The sequence below is a fragment of the Nuphar pumila genome, chromosome 3, assembly GCF_984573655.1.
Source record: "Nuphar pumila chromosome 3, dmNupPumi1.hap1.1, whole genome shotgun sequence".
NCBI classification, from domain to species: domain Eukaryota; kingdom Viridiplantae; phylum Streptophyta; class Magnoliopsida; order Nymphaeales; family Nymphaeaceae; genus Nuphar; species Nuphar pumila.
The window spans coordinates 94528383-94551746 of NC_143251.1; the positions used below are offsets into that span (position 1 = coordinate 94528383).

The following is a 23364-nucleotide window of genomic DNA, read 5'->3' on the forward strand; positions in this document are numbered from 1 at the left end:
GAGGGAGGAGCCCTCACCCCTACGCTCTTCCTCCACCTCTCGGCTCCGCCCTCCCTGCGTACGGCAGCACCGACGACGTCGCCAGCCCCCACTCTTCCAGGTATTTTTCTTCCTCCCTTCTTGTCTTCTTCTTCTCCCCTCCAGTCCGACCTCCAGCCGCCAACCGACGAAGCGTCGACCGACAGCCCCCGCGTCACTCCCTGTTGGCAGGGGAGGGGCTGAGCCCCTCCCTGCGCCCTCCCTTTCTATTGTTGGCAGGCAGGGGCTCGCCCCCTATCGCCTTTGGGATTCCGACAGGCAGGGGTGATGCCCCTACCGCCTCTCACTTTTCTGGCAGGCAGGGGCTCGCCCCCTATCGCCTCTCTTTTCTGGTTGACAGGTCGCCCATGCCTGATCCCCCCCTTTCGGTAGGACCAACGGGGGCTCCGCTTGTCTGCCCGAAGCAATTAGTGCACGTCACCTTGTGTTGGGACTTGGCAAGCTCGAATCCCAGTGATATAGTTGTATAGCTGATAGGGGTTTGCTTAACCTCAGCCTTCGAGTTAGTCGATCAGGTCTGGGCTCGCCAGGTTGCCGAGCCCACACATGTCGCCCCTACTTCCACTGCATGGGGTCAACCTTGACTCGGTCAAAACTTCTTGTATGTTAATTATCATCTTTATTTGGTTACAGTTGGCGCAACAGAGAACGCTCGCCCCCGCGTCGATTTTGAGGTACGGATCTCCTCTCTTGATTTCAAGTGAGATATTGAGTATGGAGGGGTTTCATGCATAGTTTTAAAGGAAACTCATGGGAAATGAGTAGATCTCTATGTCACATGGGTGCGGGTGCGGGTGCGGGTGCGGGTGCGACACGGGTGCGGCGCAATTCCAAAAAATTTGGACACGGGGACTCGGCTATATATATATATATATATATATATATATATATATATATATATATATATATATATATATATATATATATATATATATATATATATAACAATAAATTAACACATAAAGATTGTAAATTTTAAAGCAAAAATAAAAAAGCAATTCTTAACAACACAAACTTACCAAAATATAACACATAAAGAAGCTTGTGAGTGTGATAAACAACAAAACTTATCATAAATCTGCCTCATCGTCTGAATTAGAGGGAAGAACAGGATCGAGGTAGTCCATGTTGAGAGTATGTAAATTATGTTCTCCCTCCAAGTCAAAATCTTCTGGATTTACATCCCAATTCTTGGATGGTCCACAACTGCATCAAAAAATCACTATATTAGTATCTAACTTAAAACTTTGAATACAAATATTTAAATACAAACTTTGAATACAAAGAAAAAAAAGTACCTATACTCTTCTTTGGTGCGGCGAGAAATTAATCGTAGATTTGAGTGAACATATACCAAATCCTCTGCTCTTTTACTAGTGAGTTTGTTTCTTTTAATGTTGTGAATTTGAGCATATGTACTCCAATTTCTTTCACAACAAGATGATGTAGCAGGTTGGGATAACAACTTCATTGCAAGACGTTGCAGATTTGGTGTCTCTGATCCATATGTTGCCCACCAATTAAGGGGATCTTCCTCGTCCCTTGCCACAAGTGCTGCTAAAGAATCAAATCTCCCAGTAGAAAACTTGCCAAACTCACTATTTACAACCTTAAACATGTGAGGATCATTAAAAAGTCTTCCCAAATATATCATTCTATTTCTTGATATCTCAGGATCTTAATTTGGAGAAACACGACCAACACCTGCTGTCAACCATTTTTTTGCATAGTATTTTGGATTGAGAGAGTGTGCCATGCAATGCAAAGGTGTATTGCTTTTATCCCATCTTCTCACTAAAACTGAATGTACATGATTATAAAATTCTGAATCATCAAGTGCAATATCTTTCTTCTCATGTTTAAAAATGATACTTTGAACTTTTTCAATCATATTGTCTCACATTTAATAAATTATATGAAGCATGGGTACATCTCTGTCAACTTCTCTCAACATTTCCCAAATAGGCTCTGTAAATTCAACAAAATATGTAATTTTGTCCCACCAAAAATCATCACAGATGCATTTTTTGATAGCTTGAGCCTTGACATCATCTTCAGTACGATAAAAATTTCAATCTTGATCAGCCACCATCATCATCAATGCATTCTTGAGTTGCTTAATTCTTTTTATCATAATAATGAGAGAAGCAAAACGAGTTTCAGCAACTTTCAGTAACTTGAGATCAGAATGCCTATTAAATATAGAAAGGGCATGATGATGGTTTACAACAAAATTTCTAATATTTCGAACATCATGTTCTATTTCCTCAATCCATAAGCACATTTCATGTGCATGTGCATCATCTTTTGATGGATTGCATATACTCTTAAGTGCCAAATTTAAACTGTGTGTTGCACAAGGAGTCCAAAAAATATGTGAATATGTATCTTCACTTGCCAAAATTCATTCCTGCACGACTGCAAACTGGAGCATTGTCAGTAATGATTTGCACCACACTTTCTTCACCCACTTCTTTTATCACTTCGACAAATAATCTCTTTAAATATTCAGCATCTTTATACTCTCCAGATGCATCAACAGTCTTCAAAAAGATTGGCCCATTAAGTGAGTAAGCAATGAAGTTTATCAGTGGTCGCCTTTGTATATCAGTCCACCCATCAGAAACAATCGATACTTCATGTCGTTTCCATGCAAATTTTTGAGTCTCTAACAAGTCTTCAATTCTATTTTTTTCCTCTGTAAGAATGACTGTTCTTAGTTTTTCTGAACTAGGAGGCACATAACCACTCAAATTGCAATTAGCCAAAGATGTAATCATATCTTTCCAGTATGGACTTCTAGCTACATTAAAAGGAATTGAGCTTGAGTAAAAGAATCAACCAATCTTTTTATCAATTTCTGCTCTTGCCATGTTTTTGAATGATGCTTGTATTGTTTTATTGCTTTTCATCTTTCTTTTCTTTAAAAGCTCTTCTTGTATATCACTAGCAGTAGGAAAAGACAAATTAATTGAATCGCTTCTCATCTCTGCAATTTTCTTCTTTTCAGCTTCCTCTTGTTCTTTTTTTAATTGCTTTAACATGTCTTTGTCAACCCTAGAACATGCCCTAATTCCTTAACCACGAATATGCAAAATATATGCTTTCACACGCGTATAAGAACCTGTGAAAATAGTCTTACATAGATTACAATGAAACTGCACATTCCCACCACCACCACTACTAGCTTTTACCCCTTTTGTCACAAACCTCCAAAGTGGTTGAGAAACTTCTAATTCAGGGTTAGAACTTAAACCAAATGTATTGACACTACCGCTAGAACTCGACATTATATCTGAAAAGCGAAAACTGAAAAGAAAATAAGTAAATAAAATAAAGTTAATAAACACTTCAAAATAATAGTAATAGGAGCTACCCCTTATCTAACGCAAAAAAGGAGGGGCAAGGCAAGCCCCTGCTGAACCTTATCCGTGCCAGGGGCTTCGCCCTTGCCAAAAAGTCGAAGGCAGCAGGGGAAACGAGTTTGGCAGCCCCCCACCCATCCCCCCTCCCTGCACCCTCTGCTCGCATAAGAGGGGCTCGGCCCCTCCCTTTGCCTTCGATTCACAGAAGAGGGGCTCGGCCCCTCGTTTCCCTTCTTCCCCCACTCCTTCTTACCCCTGCCGAACAAAAGGAAAACGAGGAGAGGCTCGGCCCCTCCCCGTTTCCCCTGTTGTTCGGCGTGGCAAGGCTCGGCCTGTCAGTCGAGCCCCCTCCTTCCCCCACTCCTACTTCTTACCCCTGCAATAAAAAGGAAACGAGGAGGGGATGAGCCCCTCCTCTATGAATCGGAGGCACAGGGAGGGGCCGAGCCCCTCTTCTGCGAGCAGAGGGTGCAGGGAGGGGGGTCGAGCCCCTCTTCTGCGAGCAGAGGGTACGGGGGGAGGGGCCTGCCTGACATAAGTGAAACGAGGAGGGGCCAAGCCCCTCCTCTGTGAATAGGACGCACAGAGAGGGGCCGAGCCCCTCTTCTGCGAGCAAAGGGTGCAAGGGAGGCTGCGAGCAGAGGGAGGGTCGATCGACATACCTGTTGAGTGTTGACGAAGGGGGAGACGGTGGCTGCCTGTGCGTACCGTCGCCGAAGTCTGGATCGCCGGCGTGGTTGTAGGAGAAAGTTGCAGGGGCTGAAGGGGAGAGGCAAAATCGAGAGGGTAAGCCCCTCCCCCGGTCGATAAACCCCTTTTAGGGTTCGGCTGCAAAAGAAATTTGGATCTGGGTCGGGTCCGGACCCGACCCGACCCAGATCCAAAATGTAATTTAAAAGTCGAAATGGACATTTTTGGACTCGATCAAAGTTGACCGAGTCCAAAATGTGGACGGACTCGGCCTGGACTCGTTGACCGAGTCTGACTCAGCGTTGACCGAGTCCGCACCCGTGTCGGGGCGTGTCGACTCGGGTGCGGCACCTCCTTAGTCGAGTCCGTGTGACATAGTTAGATCTACAAGTCTACTCAAACATATATGAAAGAGGACATATGGATCCTCTTTCATAGATGTGGTTTTGACTTTTATTTGCTTTCTTGAAAACAAACTTCTCTATAGTTTCAAAACAGAATTTTTATTGATGTAGACACGCTCCTTTAGATGTTTTTTTTTATGATGCATATCGGTTTTCATGGGTAGTCCATGATGGGTGCTATTAGATGTATGGGAGTGTGCGATAGAATATTTAAGAGGCAGGCATTTTTCGTTGAAGCTTCGTATAATAGCGTATGAATCGGAATGTTTTCTTTAATGTATTAGCATGTTTAATTTCAAATGGTTAGATGAATTGTATGTCATGCTCATTTGGATGTTAACCCGCATACGGAAGTCTACATCTAATGAAAATTTGTACATGTTATTTATTTGACAGCATGCAACAATATAATTGAGTTCGACTTAGGGGCGGTTTTAATTTCAGTAACTATTCTAGTCCATCTCTGTAGTGATACTGTCAAAATCATTTTTCAGCATACTATATTCCTGTCTGGCCTGTCATGCCCTGACAGACCTGCACAGGCTCGGCCCATGCAGAGTAGTGCAGGGTTTTGAAAACCCCAGCCGACTGGGTGTTTATAAGATATTTTACCTTGGGCCGGGTCAGCCCAGCCATGTGTTGGCTGGGCATGATAAAAAAAAATATCCTTGGGTTGGCTGGCAGCCAGACGAGTAGGGCTCGACTGACTGCCAGGCCTTGGCAGCCTGTGATAGGCGGTGCACAGGCATGTGTCACCCTGCCTGGCTATGTTTTAGAAGAAAAAAATTCTGAGTCTTAATTGACTTGTAAAAATCAGTTTTAGTGGATTAATTAAACTGGGTTTGCCTGGGCTGGTTCCTGTTCAGCAGGACACAGACCCAGCCGACCTGGTTCGGCTGGGTGTTGAGTCCATAAAAAAAAATATGTTATATATATATATATATATACATATATATATATATATAATCTTTAAAACATGATTTTTTTCATTTGGTGACAGGCGGGTGGCCCGTTGCACCCAGCTGATTGGGATCAGCTGGATTGGGTTTTTTTGAAACACAGCCGACAGGTTCGGCTAGGTTCAGGTGCCTTCCAAAGCAAATATATATATATATATATATATATATAATACAAGAGGGGTTTAAAAGAGTTTTTTTTTTTTGGACTCAGTGTTGGCTTAAACCTGGAATTCTAAAGTTATAGGTATGTTAACTTTCAGTTTGCTTTAAGTGTAGGTATTTTAATTCTGATTACATGCTAAGGATGGAACCTGGTTTCATATGCTTGGACTGAATATGATGTGCTGTAGCAATATGTTATTGCAAGCAGTTTCAAGAGCAAGTGTACATATAATAAAAGTGTGTTCAGTTATGTGATCTAGTTTCCAGATTTTGTTAGGGTTTATCTTTATGCATGCCGACATTGGAACTTTTCACATGCCTACTTGGCTCACCCTGCTTGCTTTTGTTTTGAATGCAAATTGACTGTCACATGTATACACAACTTCAAAGGTGGAATGTTACAATATGTGCTTACATGGGAGTGTGTCTCATGCTTAATAAATGAAAGCATGTACATGGCATAGTGGGGCCCGAACCTCTAGCCGACGGGGTCAGCAAGGCAATATGCCTATTTCAAAAAAAAATGTGTATATTTAACACCTTATGTTTATTGAATCTGGAATTTGAAAGTAATAAGCATGATGATTCCCAGATTTACTATGTAGATGTATTACATGCTAAAAACGAAAGATTTCACATGCTTGAACTTACATGACATGCCTAAACATTATGCTATTGTGAAAGTTGTTCCAGTGCATGTGCATACATGAAATCGATGTGTGTTTAGCATGTACAATCCAGTATAAATGTTCACATGTACTTATGAATCATGAATGAATGCATGTCTGTTAAGTGATTACATGAAAGCAATTTGACATGGATGGTGAACGCATGCATATAAATGTGGTAGCCCATGCATATTGTTAAATTGGAATGAATGAATGTGTATTTGGAATCATGTTGGTATCATTGCATAAATTGCATATTGTTATGATTTTTGCATACGATGCATCGATGTTCGAAATGAATCATCATGGGTCTAGTGGGGTTCGAGCTTTAGTTTGCTCTTCCTTTATGTATTTTAAATGCATCACAAAAAGCACATTTATTTTTAGTGCACTATATTCCACTGTTCTTTGTGTTTTCACAGGCGGGAGTCCCATGATGGTTCTCGCAGGGGTAGATGCGAGCTTTTGCCTTTGCTTTTGCATGCTGAATTGCAAAACTCAATAATTGGCTTTTAATAAAAAGATAATGAATAAAAACAGTGTAATATACATTCTAGGATCTCCCATCGAAAGAATGAGAATCTTAGAGTTTTGGTTTTCGGGAACCTCGATGATACAAAAACTCTGTGTTTTTACTTTGACCCCTGAACCTGATATTGAGGTCATTTCTCCTTGCCACAATTTTAGGGAGAGTCTGTCACTTTACTTGGGAGTGGTGTGTTCGACACAGCTGTTGTTTTGGTATACCAAGGAAGTGGCACTTGTGGGTGTGGAGTGTTCCTATTGTCCTCGACATTAGATGTGAAGGTCTAATGTTCTGAAGGTGATTCAATCGAGGGCTAAGTTTGAAACTCAATAATAAAATACAACTTGTGTGTTAAGCTACCTTAGGAACCTAACTTGTCCTCAAGAAAATTATGTCTGTTTGGTGCATCCGCGGGCAACGGTAATTAAAAAGAGGAGCTTAAATTGTATGCATTTAATAGAGCATGCATGTGGAAAAGGAAAATCTTAAGGAAAGATAATAAAGTGTTCATGCATTGCACATAAATCATGCATAATCTTGTTATGCATTGGGACATGCATATTTTATTTGTTTCCTTATTTGTTACATGTTGGTGGATGCATGATGTTTAATTTCTAATGCATGTTAAATATCCTGCTTACTTACATTGTGATTCCCGTTATTGATTAATGTTCTTCATGCTTAATAAATACTCCCTGTTGCATGAATGCTTAACTGAATTATGTAATCGTCATAATTGCATTCCTCTGAATTATTGTATGAAATCATATCAGTGTTCTTTATACTCATTTATTTCATTAGTCATCTTTCTATGGTTTTTCGCAGTCGCAGGTGATCAGTGAAGCGACTGACTTCTGGGAAAGTCACGAGTGTCACACACTTGCTAGGCAGATCATAGATGGATATCGTAGCTCTACTTTTATTTCTTTTATTTGTTTTTTGTTTCATTTAGTTGATATTGCACTCTAAATATTTCCTTTATGCAATTGTCTCGAGACTTATCACTCATTAGTTCAATAAAGGTTTTGTTTGGTGTAGATGATAAGTGTAAAATCTGTTGTGGTTGGTTGTTTTATATTGGAAGTGGAACTGTAAAGGCCTCGGGTTTCGGGGATTGTTTTCTCACTTAAAAAAAAACAAGGGGTATGAGTTGGGGTCGTTACAACAAGAACACATTCTAAAAGGATAAAGCAAAAGACAAAGTAAGCATTGAACATGTCGCCCTTCAATGCAACGTGTTTTCAGTTTTTTTTCATGATAACTTAAAACTCTGATGCTACGATAAAAATATTGCATTTTACTCATTTATTTATCAGCTTATGAATAAATTGCAATGAAATCACAATGAATTCAAGTTTGAAACATGTCTTCAGTTCTTCCTCCAAAAGGTCCAACCAACTCTTTCTCATTACAAGATGCAAGTAAAAACAAGAAATAATACATGCTCCAACCATTGAGAAACTTCACATTAAAAAAACAAAAGTAAAAAAAACAGATCATGCATCAACAGAAACATTACAGAGCCCTTTGTTAAATCCCCTGCCACTCACATGGGTAGGCTTCCTAACTTAACTAACATTGTGTTTAACCTAGAGTTACCAGAAGCTTCTTAGATAGGTGGGAAGGCCGCTTCCCGCAAACTCGCTTTGGAAGCACGATACTCCTCGCTTCTGAAACTTTATGAGAATCTCGATTCACTCACGCTTCTCATATGCTTTCCACACTTCATCTTATTTTTTATATGTTCTCTCACTCTACTTTTCATGTTTTTTATGTGTTTCCTCTTACGCTTCTCACTCACTTCCATGTGTTTTCTCTAAATTGGCAGTCAACATTTTTAGATTTTGTTAAAAATTTAATTCTTATACTAAAAAAATCATGAAATTTAAGAAGTCACTTTTATTTTAGTTTTTATGTGTTCCATTTTGATTCTCATTCAATTTTTATATTGTTTTTTTTATTCATCGCTTCCCGCTTCCTATACATTTTAAAATGCATCGCTTCTCGCTTCGGCTTCCACTTCCTAGTCTGGCAACCTTGGTTTAACCATTTGCTATCACTTTTCCAGCTTGTTCTCAGTTTAATATAAGGGATTCTTCATTTACATGGATGCAATAAAAATTCCTTATCAATGAAATTTTAGGCAAGATAGCAACAATACCTAAACCACTGATATAAACTAATGATTAACTGTTCCATTCATGTTGTATGTTAGAGTTCATATGAAGAAAAATGAAGCTTACCTGAGACGTAAACAAGGAGGATTTTATTCCTCTGTTTTGCTTCAGTAATTGCTTCAGAAATGGATCCTTTGAATGCAAGTGTAGATGCACAGGACTCCATCTATCACAAGTATGCTACATGAAAAAGTAATACAGAAGCACTGACATAACTATAGAAATTAGAAAAGCATAAAATAGTCAAAACAAGAAAAATAAAAAACTCTGAATAGGATCCCAAATTGACGGGTTGGAATGAGCTCATCCATGCGGTTATGCACTCTTTGAATGGGAACCCAAAATTACTCTACAAAGTGTTAACAATTTGCAGAGCACGTAACTACTTTGACATAATCATCACTCTTCCATTGAAATTTAGATACAAAATTTAGCAAAACAACATTACTAGAAAGTACCTACAGCTAGGAAATGTTAAATGAAATGGCCCGCATGCAAGTTAATACAACGGTGATTAGAAAAGAGATACAACAATTGGATAGTATTGGGCAATCGTGCATTTAAATCATACATAAGAGGAACATTCTTTTATATCATAATATAGCTTATAAAAATGGTATAGTAAAATTTTTTCAGAAACTGGCAATAGAATTCAAAGCAGATATACATGGATATGATTGCCTGATTCAATTGGCACATGATACTTTTCTAATGACAAAAGTTTTAACATTAAGCCTGCCTTTTAGACGAATAACATGAAGTAAGAGTTTAGAATCTTTAGATCATGGTTTTAAAACCCACTGACTCGTCACTCGGCTCGTCCTTGAGTGACCCGTGAATCGGCCGCGGGTCAACTCAGTGACTCGGCTGACTCGGACATGTTAACTTTATATTTTATATAAAATATATAAATATATGTATAACTACATTTTAATCTATAATATACATAATATTTATATTACATTTCATATAATATATGTAATTATATATAAAATATATTATATATGTATATATATGTATGACTCGCCCACGACTCGGCTGACTCGGACAAGACTCAGCCGGGTCAACTCGGTGACTCGGACATGACTTGTACAAAACGAGTTTGTACTCGTTTTTGACCCAGTGACTGGGCAATCCAGACCGAGTCAACCGAGTCACTGGGTTGACCAGGCAAGTTTTTAAACTATGGTATAAATGACATAACACTATGAGAAAATAGATTCTAACATACAAATTACATTTTAAATTGTACAAGATTAGCATATATGGACACCAATATAATATACCATGCACCCTGCTATATTAGGGGGCTAACTGGGTCCAGTATATCCTAATCAGAACGATGTCCCAAACCGACCTGATTTTGATAGACCCATGGGTTTGGATTAGGTCTCAAATCTAGAATCATTTAAAAAAGTGTGGCGGTTCTAGGTATGGAAAATATAGACCTGAAACTGACTAGACCTTACCCGGATTTTATACCAGACCCTAGCGGTTCTATCACTCTATGTAATTTATACCTGAACCGTCCCGAACCCAAATCCGGTATACACCCAAAATCGTTTCATACCCGACCAAAACCCGAACCTAATGTATACCGATTATGAGAAATTTAAATATAATTATCATTAATAGAAATGCAATCATTAATAATCCAATATGTTCCATTTATGATAACTTTTCTAACTCCAAAAAGTTAAAAAACTAATAGAACTTATTTGAATTAAGACAAAATCACCCATTTATACTCGACCTAATTTATACCTAACCCAATTAACCCATACAAGTCTACAATCTTAATATCATCTAGACCCAACATGAACATAAATCAAATTAAGACCCGACTCATTTAAAACCAACCTATTTTTTATCTAAATCCATTAACCCAAATAGGTCCACCACAATTTTCAGCCATACCCAAACCTTAACCCGGACCTGAATCAAACAGGGTTGGGTTCGGGTCTATTTGTTAGACTTGATTAAAAAACTGATCTATTTAAGACTAAAACAGATTTGCACCTAAACCCTTTAACCCATAGGGGTTTTAAATTTTAGTCATACACAAACCTGAGCTCGGACCGAATCAACTGGGGTCAGGTTTGGATTTAATTTCTAGAACTGATTTAAAGAAAGTCTGACAAAACCCAACCCAAACCCGAACTGAACCCGACCATGTTACAACCCTAGGCTATATTCTAGCAAACAAACATACTTATGGTTCCAAAATTTTAAAGAGACACAAGATTTCCACAGTTGGCAAACTCGTGACTCGGGCTCAGATCAGACCCCTACTGGGTCACCGAGTCAGTGGCTTGACTCAGTGACTCGGACAAGTCAGGACTCTATATTTTATAGTGTAAGCACATGAATAAGACATAGAAATAACTAAACTTCAAGCTAATATGTCAATAGCTAAGTTACAAAAATATATAATTATACATGATTATTAACTTTTTTTCATTGAACAATATTAGATTCTTCATAACAAGTGACTTTATATAAGAATTGTGCATTAAAATAATAAAATACATGATAAAAAAATTTATTTAATGGGTTGGATCGACAGTCCTGAATTGTGACCCAGTTGGGGTCCAATCCAGGTCGACTTATATGATTTATCAGGAAAAATCACACCAATGAGAATGCCTCCAAGAAACTAGAAGTACAAGAAGCCTATGATCTATAATATTATATTTGTCACCAATCAAACTATGGTGACTTCGGTTATCTCAACCTTATTTTGTTATCAAGGTTGATTTCTCTAAAGCATTTGTCTTAATGTCTTGGTGGTTTCTCCTTGATACCATGTCAAGCATGGGCTTTGGATCACCATGGAGAAGGTGGGTTGAGGAGCTCATTTCTTCAGTCTTCATTGAGGTTCAAGTTAACGGGGTTATAGGACAACACTTCCCGCCCCATTGTGGGTTGTGGCAAAGCTGCCCACTGTCACCATTGCTCTTGGACATTGTTGGAAAGGGCATGACAGCCATTTTAAGAAATGACATGGCCATGAGTTTCATTCTCCTAGTTTATTTTCATGGTTTGGACTTCTCACTCCTTCAATATGATGATGACCTAATCATGTTTGGTCATGCTTCGGTAGAACAAATGGCTAAAATTGCGTTACTTCTCAAATCCTTTTCGGCAATTTCAAGTCTTCACATAAATGAACACAAATATAAAGTGTTCAACTTCAAAAACACCAGTACTAATGTGGTTCTTTGGGATTATTTTTGGTGTCATCATGGATTGTTCCCTACAACATATCTCGGCCTTCAGCTGCACATTTCTAAAATCAGGGCCCCCTATGGAGACCTGTGGTGGATAGAATTTGAGGAAGGCTACAGAGTTTGAGGCCTCGCTATCTTTCCCTGGTTGGTAGAGTTACAATGATCAACCTATTTTGATTTACTTCCTGTCCATTTACAGAATCCCCGCTACAGTTGAACACAAGATCAACAAAGGCATAAGCTCCCTTCATCTCATGAACTCTTCCCTACTCATGCACTGGTTGTGGTTATTATGCATTACAGACTCTAATATCGGTCTGGTGCACCTTCTATGTGCCAAATATGGCCCCTGGGACTACACTATTTCATGCCCCCCCCCCTCTCCCGGTTGGCGATTGATCTCTGCTACTTGGGCTGCTTGGTTCAAATTATGGGATGACTTTAGGGAGCGAATTTCGCAGGACAGTAATTCTTCAAGTGGGATTCATTGGAGTTGCTCAAGGGATGGTATTTTTTTCACCTCTTCCTGCTACATTTTGTTATTAGCACTAGGTATGCCTGTTCTCCCAGAAAAATGTATTTGGAATTTTGGAGACCTGGCCACACCCCCACATCAAAAGTGTTTGCATGGTTGCTATTATTTGACAGAGCGCAAACTTAGAATAACCTTAGTAATTAGGGTTTACAATTGCCAAGCCAATGCAACCTTTGTGGCGTTCATGAAGAGTCCGGGTTACATATGCCTTGGGAATTATGTCACACGGACTCGGCTCCAAGGTCGCCGCACCCGCGTCGACACGCACCGACACGGGTGCGGACACGGGTGCGGCTCGGACTCGGTCAACCCGACCCTGGGTGTGGTCAACGCACCCAGGGTCATTTTGGTCCATTTTTTGGAAAAAAAAAATTTGAAATTTTTTTTTTTTGAAATTTTCTGGGCTACAGCTGTAAGGAAAAAAACCCATCACAACTAAAAAACCTGTACACTTTCAAGTTTTAAGTACAGAATGGGCACAACTCAAGTTTTTGTGGTTTTTTCCTGTATGAAGAAAGTGAATTATTACAGTGTATGAAGAAAGTGCCCAAAAGTGAATTATTCCTGTATGAAGAAAGTGTACAGAATGCCTTCACAACTCATCACCTGTCCCCTAGTGGGCACAACTTTGACCAAGTCTTCTATATATATATATATATATATATATATATATATATATATATATATATATATATATATATATATATATTTTTTTTTTTTTTAATATATATATATATATAGCCGAGTCCCCGTGTCCAAAATTTTTGAAATTGCGCCGCACCCGTGTCGCACCCGCACCCGCACCCATGTGACATAGCTTGGGAATGTCCATTCTTCCAATCAATCCTTTCTTGCTGATGGAGGTCAGTTACAATTCAAGATCGACAAGAATCATGGGCCTATGACCTACTTGTTGGTCCTATTTTTACTGCATGATCCAAACATTGGGCCTTCGTTTGGAGATGTTGGATCACTTCAGCATGGTGGGCCACCTGGAAGGAGTGTAACTCCCAACTTCACAAGGATGAACCACATGATCATGCCACAATCTATAAGCAAAATTTAATTGATATTTTTTATATGGCTGGCATCAAATGGGGATTCAAAGCCTTTCATTGGTTACAGCGATTGTTCTCAAGTTTCCTTGAACTCCTTACTACCCCGATTGTCGACTTGTAAAACCTATAAATTTTGAAGAGAAAATAAATAAAAGAATTGTCTTCTTTCGAGTTAAAATTTGTGTTTTTATCTTTTATTGTAGATTTTGTGTGTTTGCACGCTCAATTTTATCTTTCTGACAAAGGGTAAAATGGTCATTTCAATCATTTATGTAAATAAAATACTATTAAAATATTCAATTTAATCATTTTAAGGAGTCACAAAACCATTTAGGTGTGTTTGAGGAGTTTCAAACTTAACAAGACACATTTTAATGACTTTTGGAATAATTTCTTAAAAAGGGTATTTTGGTCATAAAATTTATTTTGAAATATTTTAATTGAATAAATAATTATATTAGAGCCAATTTTTTGTCAAAACAAGGCGAATATTCGCTAAATAGACTAAGTTTAGTTTCTATGGATTCCTACTTTAATCTCCTTTAGATATACAAAAAAAATATATATATTCTCTTGTATTGTGCTTAAATTTGTTTTTGGGTCGGGCCGAACCAGACCCAAATCAGGTCCGATCCGAACCCGACCCCTTACCGAGTAAAAAAGGGAGAGGTCGGGCCATTAGGGCACCCGACCCCTCTTCTCGTTCTTACCTTCCCCTCTGTCCGAGCATCGATCGGAGGCCGCCACCACCCATTGTTGTCGGTCATTGTGTTGGCCACCTCAGATGTTGAGTTTCCCTGCGTATCCTCCACCGACGCCGGAATTTTTGGTAAGCCGCTACCCTTATCCGAATGTCCCTATTCTTTTTCTCTCCTCTGATTAGCAATACGTGCCCATTTACAGCTATTTTTGTTTCTGGGTTTCGATTTCCCGATCTAGATAGAATCTGAGCCACCGTAGGTGGCCGGATCCTCGCATCGCCGGGAAACAACCCCCAGCCATGGGGGACTTTACTGTTTAGTAGAATGCTATTTAGATTCTTATTGTTTCTTGTTGCCTGGCCCTAATCAGGGTTTTCTCGAATTTTTGCATGTTCTCCGCTTAGAAACCGAACCCCTAGCCGATCGGGATTATTTTTTTTTCATGTTGAACTGCATATATGTGTTAGTTTTGATTTCTTGTTCTTGTTTAGTTTCTTTAACCCACTTTTGATTTTATTTTTACCTTTATGTTTCGAGAAATGCCTCGTTTGCGTGCTGATTTCCAACATTGGGAATCGTGCAGGGCTGTTGTACATGACAGCAGGGGTATCCTTTGCATTGTTGGTTTCCATTTTGTTCCCTTGGTTTGGATTTGAGTCTAATGAGTGTATATATATACATTTCATTGGAATCGGATACCTCGATGTGTGTGCCATCACTGGGTTGATGCACGGGCAGTGTGCGACCATAGGGTGCTGTCCAAACTTACTTTGAACTTGTTAGTGTGTCGCTTCGAGGTTTTCGCCAATCGGGTTACCGATTTGTGTTTTGATTCTTATCGCTCGTGAGTGAAAGCGTATTTAGAATTTATCATTGTATGTACAGTTGTAGCGCTCTCTCCTTATGAGAGGGACGAGTAGAGCGTGTCGTGTAGCACTTGGACTGGACTTTCAGGATCTCGAATTTCGTTTCACTTTTCGTCGCATCGAAAAGATAGGATTCCTAAACTAAAATTTTAGAATGTTATTCATGTTGTATCATAGAATCTAAAAGTTAGTTAATATGCACACCGAGTTCGTAGCACAACCATATTACTAGCAAATGTTAGAAATGTATTGTATTGTCTATATATTTGTGCATTGCAGGTGCGTAGCTGAGCAAAATTGCGCGATGCTTAATGCTAAGCATCGCATACTGTTAAAAATGTCATGCAAAAGAAAAGGAAAAAGAAAAAAATGCAAATGCAAAAACATGCAAATCGGGTAACTACCTGTGGTAAGTAAGTGGTGCAAGCGCACCACAGGTTAATTACTTCCTTGAATGCAACACTCTCCTGCTCACATGCTCACTTAGTTGTGGATATCTAGGACTATTGACAATTGTAGTTCGGAGACCATGCTAGACATGGTTGTAGTTAGCGGGATACTGGAGCGTGTTTGTTCCAGGTACATGTTTGACATTGTTGTGAAATGAATGGTTGAATGTACATGTGAATTGAAAGCATCAAATGCTGGTATAGCATTATTTTTATTGAGCTTGTCATACATGTGAAATTTGTATCATGAAAAATTGCCTAAAATGAATGTATCATGCTTGTGATGATGATGATGACATTTTTCTGTAAATCCTGTTAATGTGTGCAAGTACGATGTTGTGTGTTTTGCGCATGAACGAATGAAATTATCTATGTATGCATAATAGCTCATGTGAGTGCATCTTGTGTTAAACATATTAAGATTAAATCATGCATGAAATCATGTTAGAATTGAATAATGCATGTGAGCATGTATAATGGAATTGAATCATGACATGATAGGGTCATGCATGAAAGTAAATACAAATTGTTATGAACATGCATGAGAGCATGTAAATTTGAATTATGCAAGTGGCATAGATTTTTATATCATGCATAAGAGTATGTAAATTTGAATTATACAAGTAGCATAGATTTTTATATCATGTAAATTTGAATTATGTAAATGGCATAGACTTTGATATCATGTAAGATAGCATGTATGTTTAAGTTATGCAAGTGGCATAGACTTTTGAATTCATGCATGAGGGCATTAGAGGGTTATCTTGTGAGAATATAATGCTTGGCTCTGACCTATGACTTAATAATAAAGATAACCCCGAACCATGGGTCCATTTGATGTGTCGGCAAGGCCAGGCTCTCTGAGATGACTGGATCTGTTCCGATCTCGTGTCCTCCCGGGAGAGAAAAGGGTGGTACAAGCTTAGTGGGATATGTTGTGTTTCGAGGGCCGAAGGCGCCTCTTGTCCCCGTCCCACGGAGGTTAAGGGACAGGTCTACCAGTGAGTCCTAGGTGGTAGTACTACAGTTCAGCAGAGTTAGGGATGCATGCCCGATTTTTTCGCCGACGATTTTGGTTTGGCGTAAGCCAAGACCTATGACTATGGGTCTGCTCTCCCAACCGCTGCACTATAGGGTTGAATCGCTCGGGAAAGAACCAGGTAAGTCATAAGAGGGTGATAAAAAAATACATAGAATAATGAATACTCCTATGGTTGTTTCTGGATGTCTATACCCTCTTTTGTACCAGATGAGTTTGAATAACAAGAAAAATAATTAATTAGATTTTTATGATAACTGCTTCTATATGAATAATCATATATTGTGAGCATGTAGAAACTTATAAGGTTTTGCATGATTATTACATATGAATTATTACAAGACATGTTTATGATTGGTGATGTGATTTTGACATGTTACAAGTCAAGGGCTTGGTTGATGCACGTGAGGTGCTTGTGTGTGCGAGGCACACGAGAAGGGTTAAGATAGGACATGTTCCATTATTATATTTGAATGCAAAGTGCATAAATATTCTGATAAATGTCATGTGAATATGTATTTGAAATAATGCATGCCTTAGTCATAAGTTGGACATGAGCATGTTTCTTTTTAGCATAAAGAAAGTGAATGATGGCATTTCATGATATATTGCACTTTTACTTCACTTTGGGATATGTTATAAACCATTAGTTTCATTCATTTATGCAAATGATTATCATGTACATGAATGAATATGAAATTGAATGCCATGAATTAAAATGAGAATGATTTTGAGTTTCCATGCATACAAGTGATGTGATTATGAATGTCATGTAATGAATGATGGTTTATGTAATTGAATATCATGTTCTTATTATAATGTGGCTTCCCTTGACTCTCATTTCTAAAATGATGGAAATTACACTTGATTACATCATTTCAACTTGAATTGCATTCTTCAAGTTTAGTTTCGGTTTCTACGGGCACGTAGTTAATGTCCTGCAATATTTACAGATAACCTCATAGAGGATTGAAGCGAAGCGCGGATTGCTGCATGGTTGAAGACTCCACCCTTACCTAATACGATTCCTTGATGGATCAGGCAAAAGTTTAAGTTGGTTAAAAACTTGTGTAAATTTTACTTTTTGTATGAATCCTTAGATTTAAAGAAGTATAATATTTTAGAATGAGAAAATTTTTAAATTCTTTCATTTCATTCCTATTATGGTTTAAAACTTTAAATATTTACATAACTCCTTATTTATCTTAAATCTTGATACATTTTGTCTTCCGCATTTCCTTTTTTCACATGTGAGAAGCCCTTAGAATAATAGTCTCAATCAAGTTGTGTCTATGAATGATTCCGTACTGGATCGGATACAGGAAGGCTAATATACACTTGCGCTTGCGCTCAGGTAGGCCGTCTAGTATTTGAAATGGTTGGAATGTGGTCATAGATAAACTTGTTGGCATATTACTTTTGGGAACCATGTAAATTGTTTATATAAATAAAAAGTTTTAAATTTTTTTCAAAATTTGGGGTTTGGGAAAGTTTTAAAAGGTTAGATTTTTGAAGGATGTTATAGTTGGTAACAAAGCATGGGTAAGAGTAACCTCAAATCGTGAGCAAGACCACGTTTGCAGGTATGATATCTGTTATGTAATTATTAATGAGATGCATTTGCATATTATGTTGTTATATATTTTGTGAAAACATGTGATGTTTGTTGAAAAACCTAGAAATATACTAGGACTCATTATTATGTTGTGTGTGGTTGCTTTTCTGTCCAGATGGCTTGGGCAGGGCGAGTTAACGACCTCATGGAAACTCTGGCAACAGGGGTTGGGGTGGTGCAGAGGCAGTCTACAACTATGGATGCCATGAGAGCCAATTTACAGAATTTGGCAGATCGTCGACAGGGCACAGAAGGAGAGGTCAGATATAAGAAGTTTATAGACATAGATCCTCTGGAGTTCAGAGGCAGAATAGACCCTATTGTAGCCGATAACTGAATTAGGAAGATAGAAAGGATCTTCCATGTTCTTCGTGTTCCTGAGGACCGAAAGGTAAATTTTGCCACCTATCGATTGAAGGAACAAGCCTTGCAGTGGTGGGAGACAGTCCACCAAATAAAGTTCGAGAGCGGACCCGTCACTTGAGTGCAGTTCACAGATGTATTTTTCAAGGCCTACTTCCCAAAGCACGAGAAGGCCAAGAAGATGCAAGAATTTCTGGAGCTCGTCCTTGCCAAATTACATCTCCAAATTTAGAGAGTTAGAGCATTTTTGCCCTCACATGTACGTCACTGACGAGGAGAGAGCACCAAAGTTTACAGGAGGTTTGAAGTCTGCACTTCAAACCAAGGTACTTATCAGAGGACCTGAGACTCTCGCTAAGTCCATTGAGGTGGCAATTGTGCTTGAGGAGGATTGGGTAGCCAATTCGAAGGTCTAGAACAAAGCAGTGGGGCAAAAATCTGAAGGTGGACAGTTTTATCAGAAGAGAAAATTTTGTGGTAAGCCGAGATTCACACCACCTGCAAAGAACCCATTTAAGAGAGCTAAAGGACAGCGTCAGCAGACTCAGAGGCAGCATGTTAGTGACGAGAGGTGTAGTAGGTGCTCTCGTATTCATGTGAGAGAGTCGTGTCCCGCAGCTTCAGCCACTTGTCATTATTGTGGCAAGGGTGGACATTTCATTCAAAATTGCTTTAAGAAGCAGAACGATGAGAAGAGAGCAGTTGGGCAGGTAACGAAAGGGAAGCAGCCTCAGTATCAGAGAGAGCAGCAGAATTCGTGTTTATGCAGTATCTAGGAGTGCCCAGCAGGACAGTGATTTGATCCAAAGTAGTATTTTGGTTGTGGGTCGAGCCGCTCTTGTATTATTCGATAGTGGAGCTACACAATACTTTATTGCCACTCGTTTTGCTAGTCAATTATAGTTGCCTATAGAACCTTTGAATCATGTGCTTGATGTTAGTAATCCTATAGGCGATAATTGTATATGTATTTATTATTTACCTCATTTGTCAGTTGAGTTGGGTGGGCAAAATCTGAATATTAATCTGATTGTGCTTGACATGACAGCATTTGATGTTATTCTGGGCATGGATTGGCCCTACGAGCACTATGTCGTTATCCGTTGTCGTGAAAGCAAAGTGGTCTTATGACGACCGAATTGTCCTAAGATTGCTTATCGTGTATTTAGACCTTCTTTGAAACATCGTGTTGTTTCATCTCTGAAGGATCAAAGGTATGTGAGCAAAGGAGATATTGCTTTTCTTGTGTGTTTGACTTCCAAGGAGCCTAAGGTCGCATCTTTGGAGGAGTTGGAGGTAGTGCGTGACTATTCCAGTCTCCAAGACTCTGTATCGTATGGCGCCAGCTGAGTTGGAGCTGAAAAAGCAACTCCAAGAACTTTTAGAGCGCAGATTTATTCGACCGAGTGTGTCACCTTAGGGAGCACTCGTTCTCTTCATAAGGAAGAAGGATGGATCTATGAGGCTATGCATCGATTATCGAACGCTTAACCAGGTCACTATTAAGAACAAATATCCATTACCCTATATCGAAGACGTCTTCGATCAATTGCAAAAGGCAAAGGTAAATATTACTTTATAACTATGTGTGTATGATTGTAGTGTTGCTTGTTTGTGTGATCGTGGTGGTAATATATGTGTTACTTGTGCTTTTGCGTAGGTCTTCTCAAAGATTGATTTGAGATCTGGGTATCATCAACTTCAAATTAAGGCAGAAGATATATTTAAGACTGTGTTACGCACTTGTTATGGGTATTATGAGTCTGTGGTAATGCGATTTGGACTCACAAATGCTCCTGTCGCGTTTATGGATATGATGAATCGTATTTTTCAACCATTCCTAGATTCTTTTATGATCGTGTTTATCGACGACATCTTGATCTATTCAGAGAATGAGATCTAGCATCAAAAGCATCTACGTGTTGTTTCAGGGATTCTTAGAGAGCATCAGCTCTATGCTAAGTTCTCCAAATACGAGTTTTGGCTCAGGCAAGTCTCCTTCCTTCGCCATGTGATTTCCGCAGATGGCGTAGCCGTGGACCCTGCCAAAGTTGAGGTAATGTTAGATTGGCAACAACCGCAGAATGTTCGAGATATTAGGAGTTTCCTTGGTCTGGCAGGTTACTACCGACGCTTTATTCAGGATTTCTCTCGTATTGTGTTGTCGATGACGAAACTTCTAAGGAAGGGAGTCAAGTTCGAGTGGTCAGATGAGTGCGAAGAGATCTTTCAAATGCTTAAGCAGAAGCTCACTTTAGCTCCAGTTTTGTCTTTGCCATCAGGCAGTGGTGGCTTTGTGATTTTCTCAGATGCATCTAGTACAGGTTTAGGTTGTGTTCTAATGCAGAATGATAAGGTGATAACTTATGTATCACGTCAGTTGAAGGTTCACGAACGCAATTACCCGGTGCACGACCTCGAGTTGGCCATTGTAGTCTTCGCGTTGAAGATATGGTGACATTATTTGTATGGCGAGCAGCTCGAAGTGTTCACGAATCACAAGAGCTTGAAATATTTGTTTTCACAGAAAAAGCTAAATATGCGGTAGCGTAGATGGTTGAAATTCATTAAGGATTACGACTTTTCTTTGTCTTATCATCGAGGTAAGGCAATTGTGGTAGTTGATGTGCTTAGCAGAAAGACTAATGGTGTTTTATTCAGTTGCCTTAGTGGTGGATGGAAGCTACTAGAGGATTTTATTGCGTGGAGGCCCTTTATTGTGGGTCAAGGCACGATTAAGCTTGCTAGCCTAGTCGTGCAACCAGATATCTTCGACAGGATCATCGCAGCGCAGTTGAAGGACCCTCAGTTTGAGAAAGTGAAGGCTCTTACCCTAGTAAGTGACACCTCTTTCCACCTTAGAGAGGATGGAGGTATCCGTATGAGAGACCGTATTTGGGTACCCAACAATCTTTATTTAAGGCGTAAGCTCCTTGACGAGGCTCACAAATCCCGATATACCATTCACCCTGGTACGACCAAGATGTTTAAGGACCTTCAGAAGAGGTATTGGTAGAACGGCATAAAGAAAGATGTTGCAGCTTATCTTTCGAAGTGTTTGACTTGCCAGCAAGTCAAGATCGAGCATCAGAGACCTGGTGGTCTATTGCAGCCTATAGAGATTCCGCAGTGAAAATGGGAAGAGATCACTATGGATTTTGTCGTGGGACTACCCAAGACTCGCCGTCAGCACGATGTCATTTGAGTAATCGTTGATAGATTGACTAAGTCAGCACATTTCTTGTATATTCGTGTGACTCAGACTCATGAGAGTCTTGTAGATCTATATATTAAGGAGGTAGTTCGTTTGCATGGCGTGCCTATATCGATCATATCCGATTGCGATACTTGTTTTACTTCACGTTTTTGGGGTCAGTTTCAGCAAGCTTTGGATACGAGGTTGAAGTTTAGCATGACGTTTCACCCTCAGACTGACCATCAGTCTGAGAGGACCATTCAGACCCTCGAAGATATGCTTCAATAAACAACTATGTTTCACAGTATGCACTCAAAAAATTGTGCAATAGGCTCTTATAATCACTATTTGGCTCACTGAAACCAATTTCCTGCTACACCAACTGACTACCAAACACCAAATTTCACTGTAAATTCAATATTCCCAACATTCTCCGATATATTAACGATTATAAAACAAAAGGGATCATTAATAGCCATATGAACCGAAGAAGTAACCTCAACTACAAGATACAGCGGTTACAGTTCAGCATCAATATAAAAAAGTCAGGATTTTGAACGATCTTTCTTTGGACAACAGCATATTATTCATGAACAAGAATCTATTAATCAAAACATGAAGACAAAGCAGAAGAGCACTAAAAACACCACAACTTATAGAACTTCAATCTGATTGTCTACGAATTAGGGTTTCACGGTGCGATGAGAAACAAAGGGCATGAAAATCCAAAAGACACCGAATCAGAAATCGAACCGATGTGAATCGATCTGAGGAGCGAATGGTTCTCACCTGAGAGTAGGGTTTCGAGAGGGAGGATTCGACACCACGGAGTCTCTGTCTCTCTCTCTCTCTCTCTCTCTCTCAATAAAGACAGAAAAACGAAGACGCATGTATGAAACGCCAAAGTTTTCAAATACCAGCCACACTTTCGACTTAAATTGCTAAACCCCCTATGATTTTCACTATTTCAATTGACCCCTAATTTTTCGCTACGTTTAACTAATGTGTGTATGTGTAATCGACTTAGCAAAGCAGGAAATTTTTAGTTTTTTGTTGGTTTTGCATCTAACATTGTAGATGTGATCTACATGTCTGGTCTGTTTTAGAGGAAACAGACTTTTGGATCATCGTCCGAACTTGTGTACAGGTTTTTTGTGCAATCCAAAAATCTGCCACCTACAAAGGCTACAATGTGTGATATTTTCTCAAGTCAAAAAAACATTTTTTTCATCCAAAAAACATGATTTAAGGGTCGTTTTCCACTAAATTGAGCATGTTGAACACATGTACAGGATAGATAGAGTCAAAACAGCTTGCATATC

The 23364-nt window shown here is 39.2% G+C and overlaps 1 protein-coding gene across 2 annotated transcripts in view; it reads right to left on the reverse strand.

Annotated features, from left to right (window-relative positions):
• The window catches only part of LOC149843148 (Ubiquitin-like superfamily protein), a 66438-nt gene extending 43524 nt beyond the window's left edge, over nucleotides 1-22914 (reverse strand). The window contains exons 1-2 of one of the 2 annotated variants that reach the window (XM_089999620.1): nucleotides 22832-22914; nucleotides 9057-9170 (exon numbers count right to left, since the gene is read on the reverse strand). In XM_089999620.1, the coding sequence (XP_089855746.1) occupies nucleotides 9057-9156 (100 nt within the window). In that variant the 5' untranslated portion in view covers nucleotides 9157-9170; nucleotides 22832-22914. Of the gene's footprint in view, nucleotides 1-1058; nucleotides 1230-9056; nucleotides 9171-22831 lie in introns of those variants that run through there. The other variant, XM_089999621.1, reaches the window with a different exon arrangement.
• Between the last annotated feature and the right edge of the window lie 450 nt (nucleotides 22915-23364).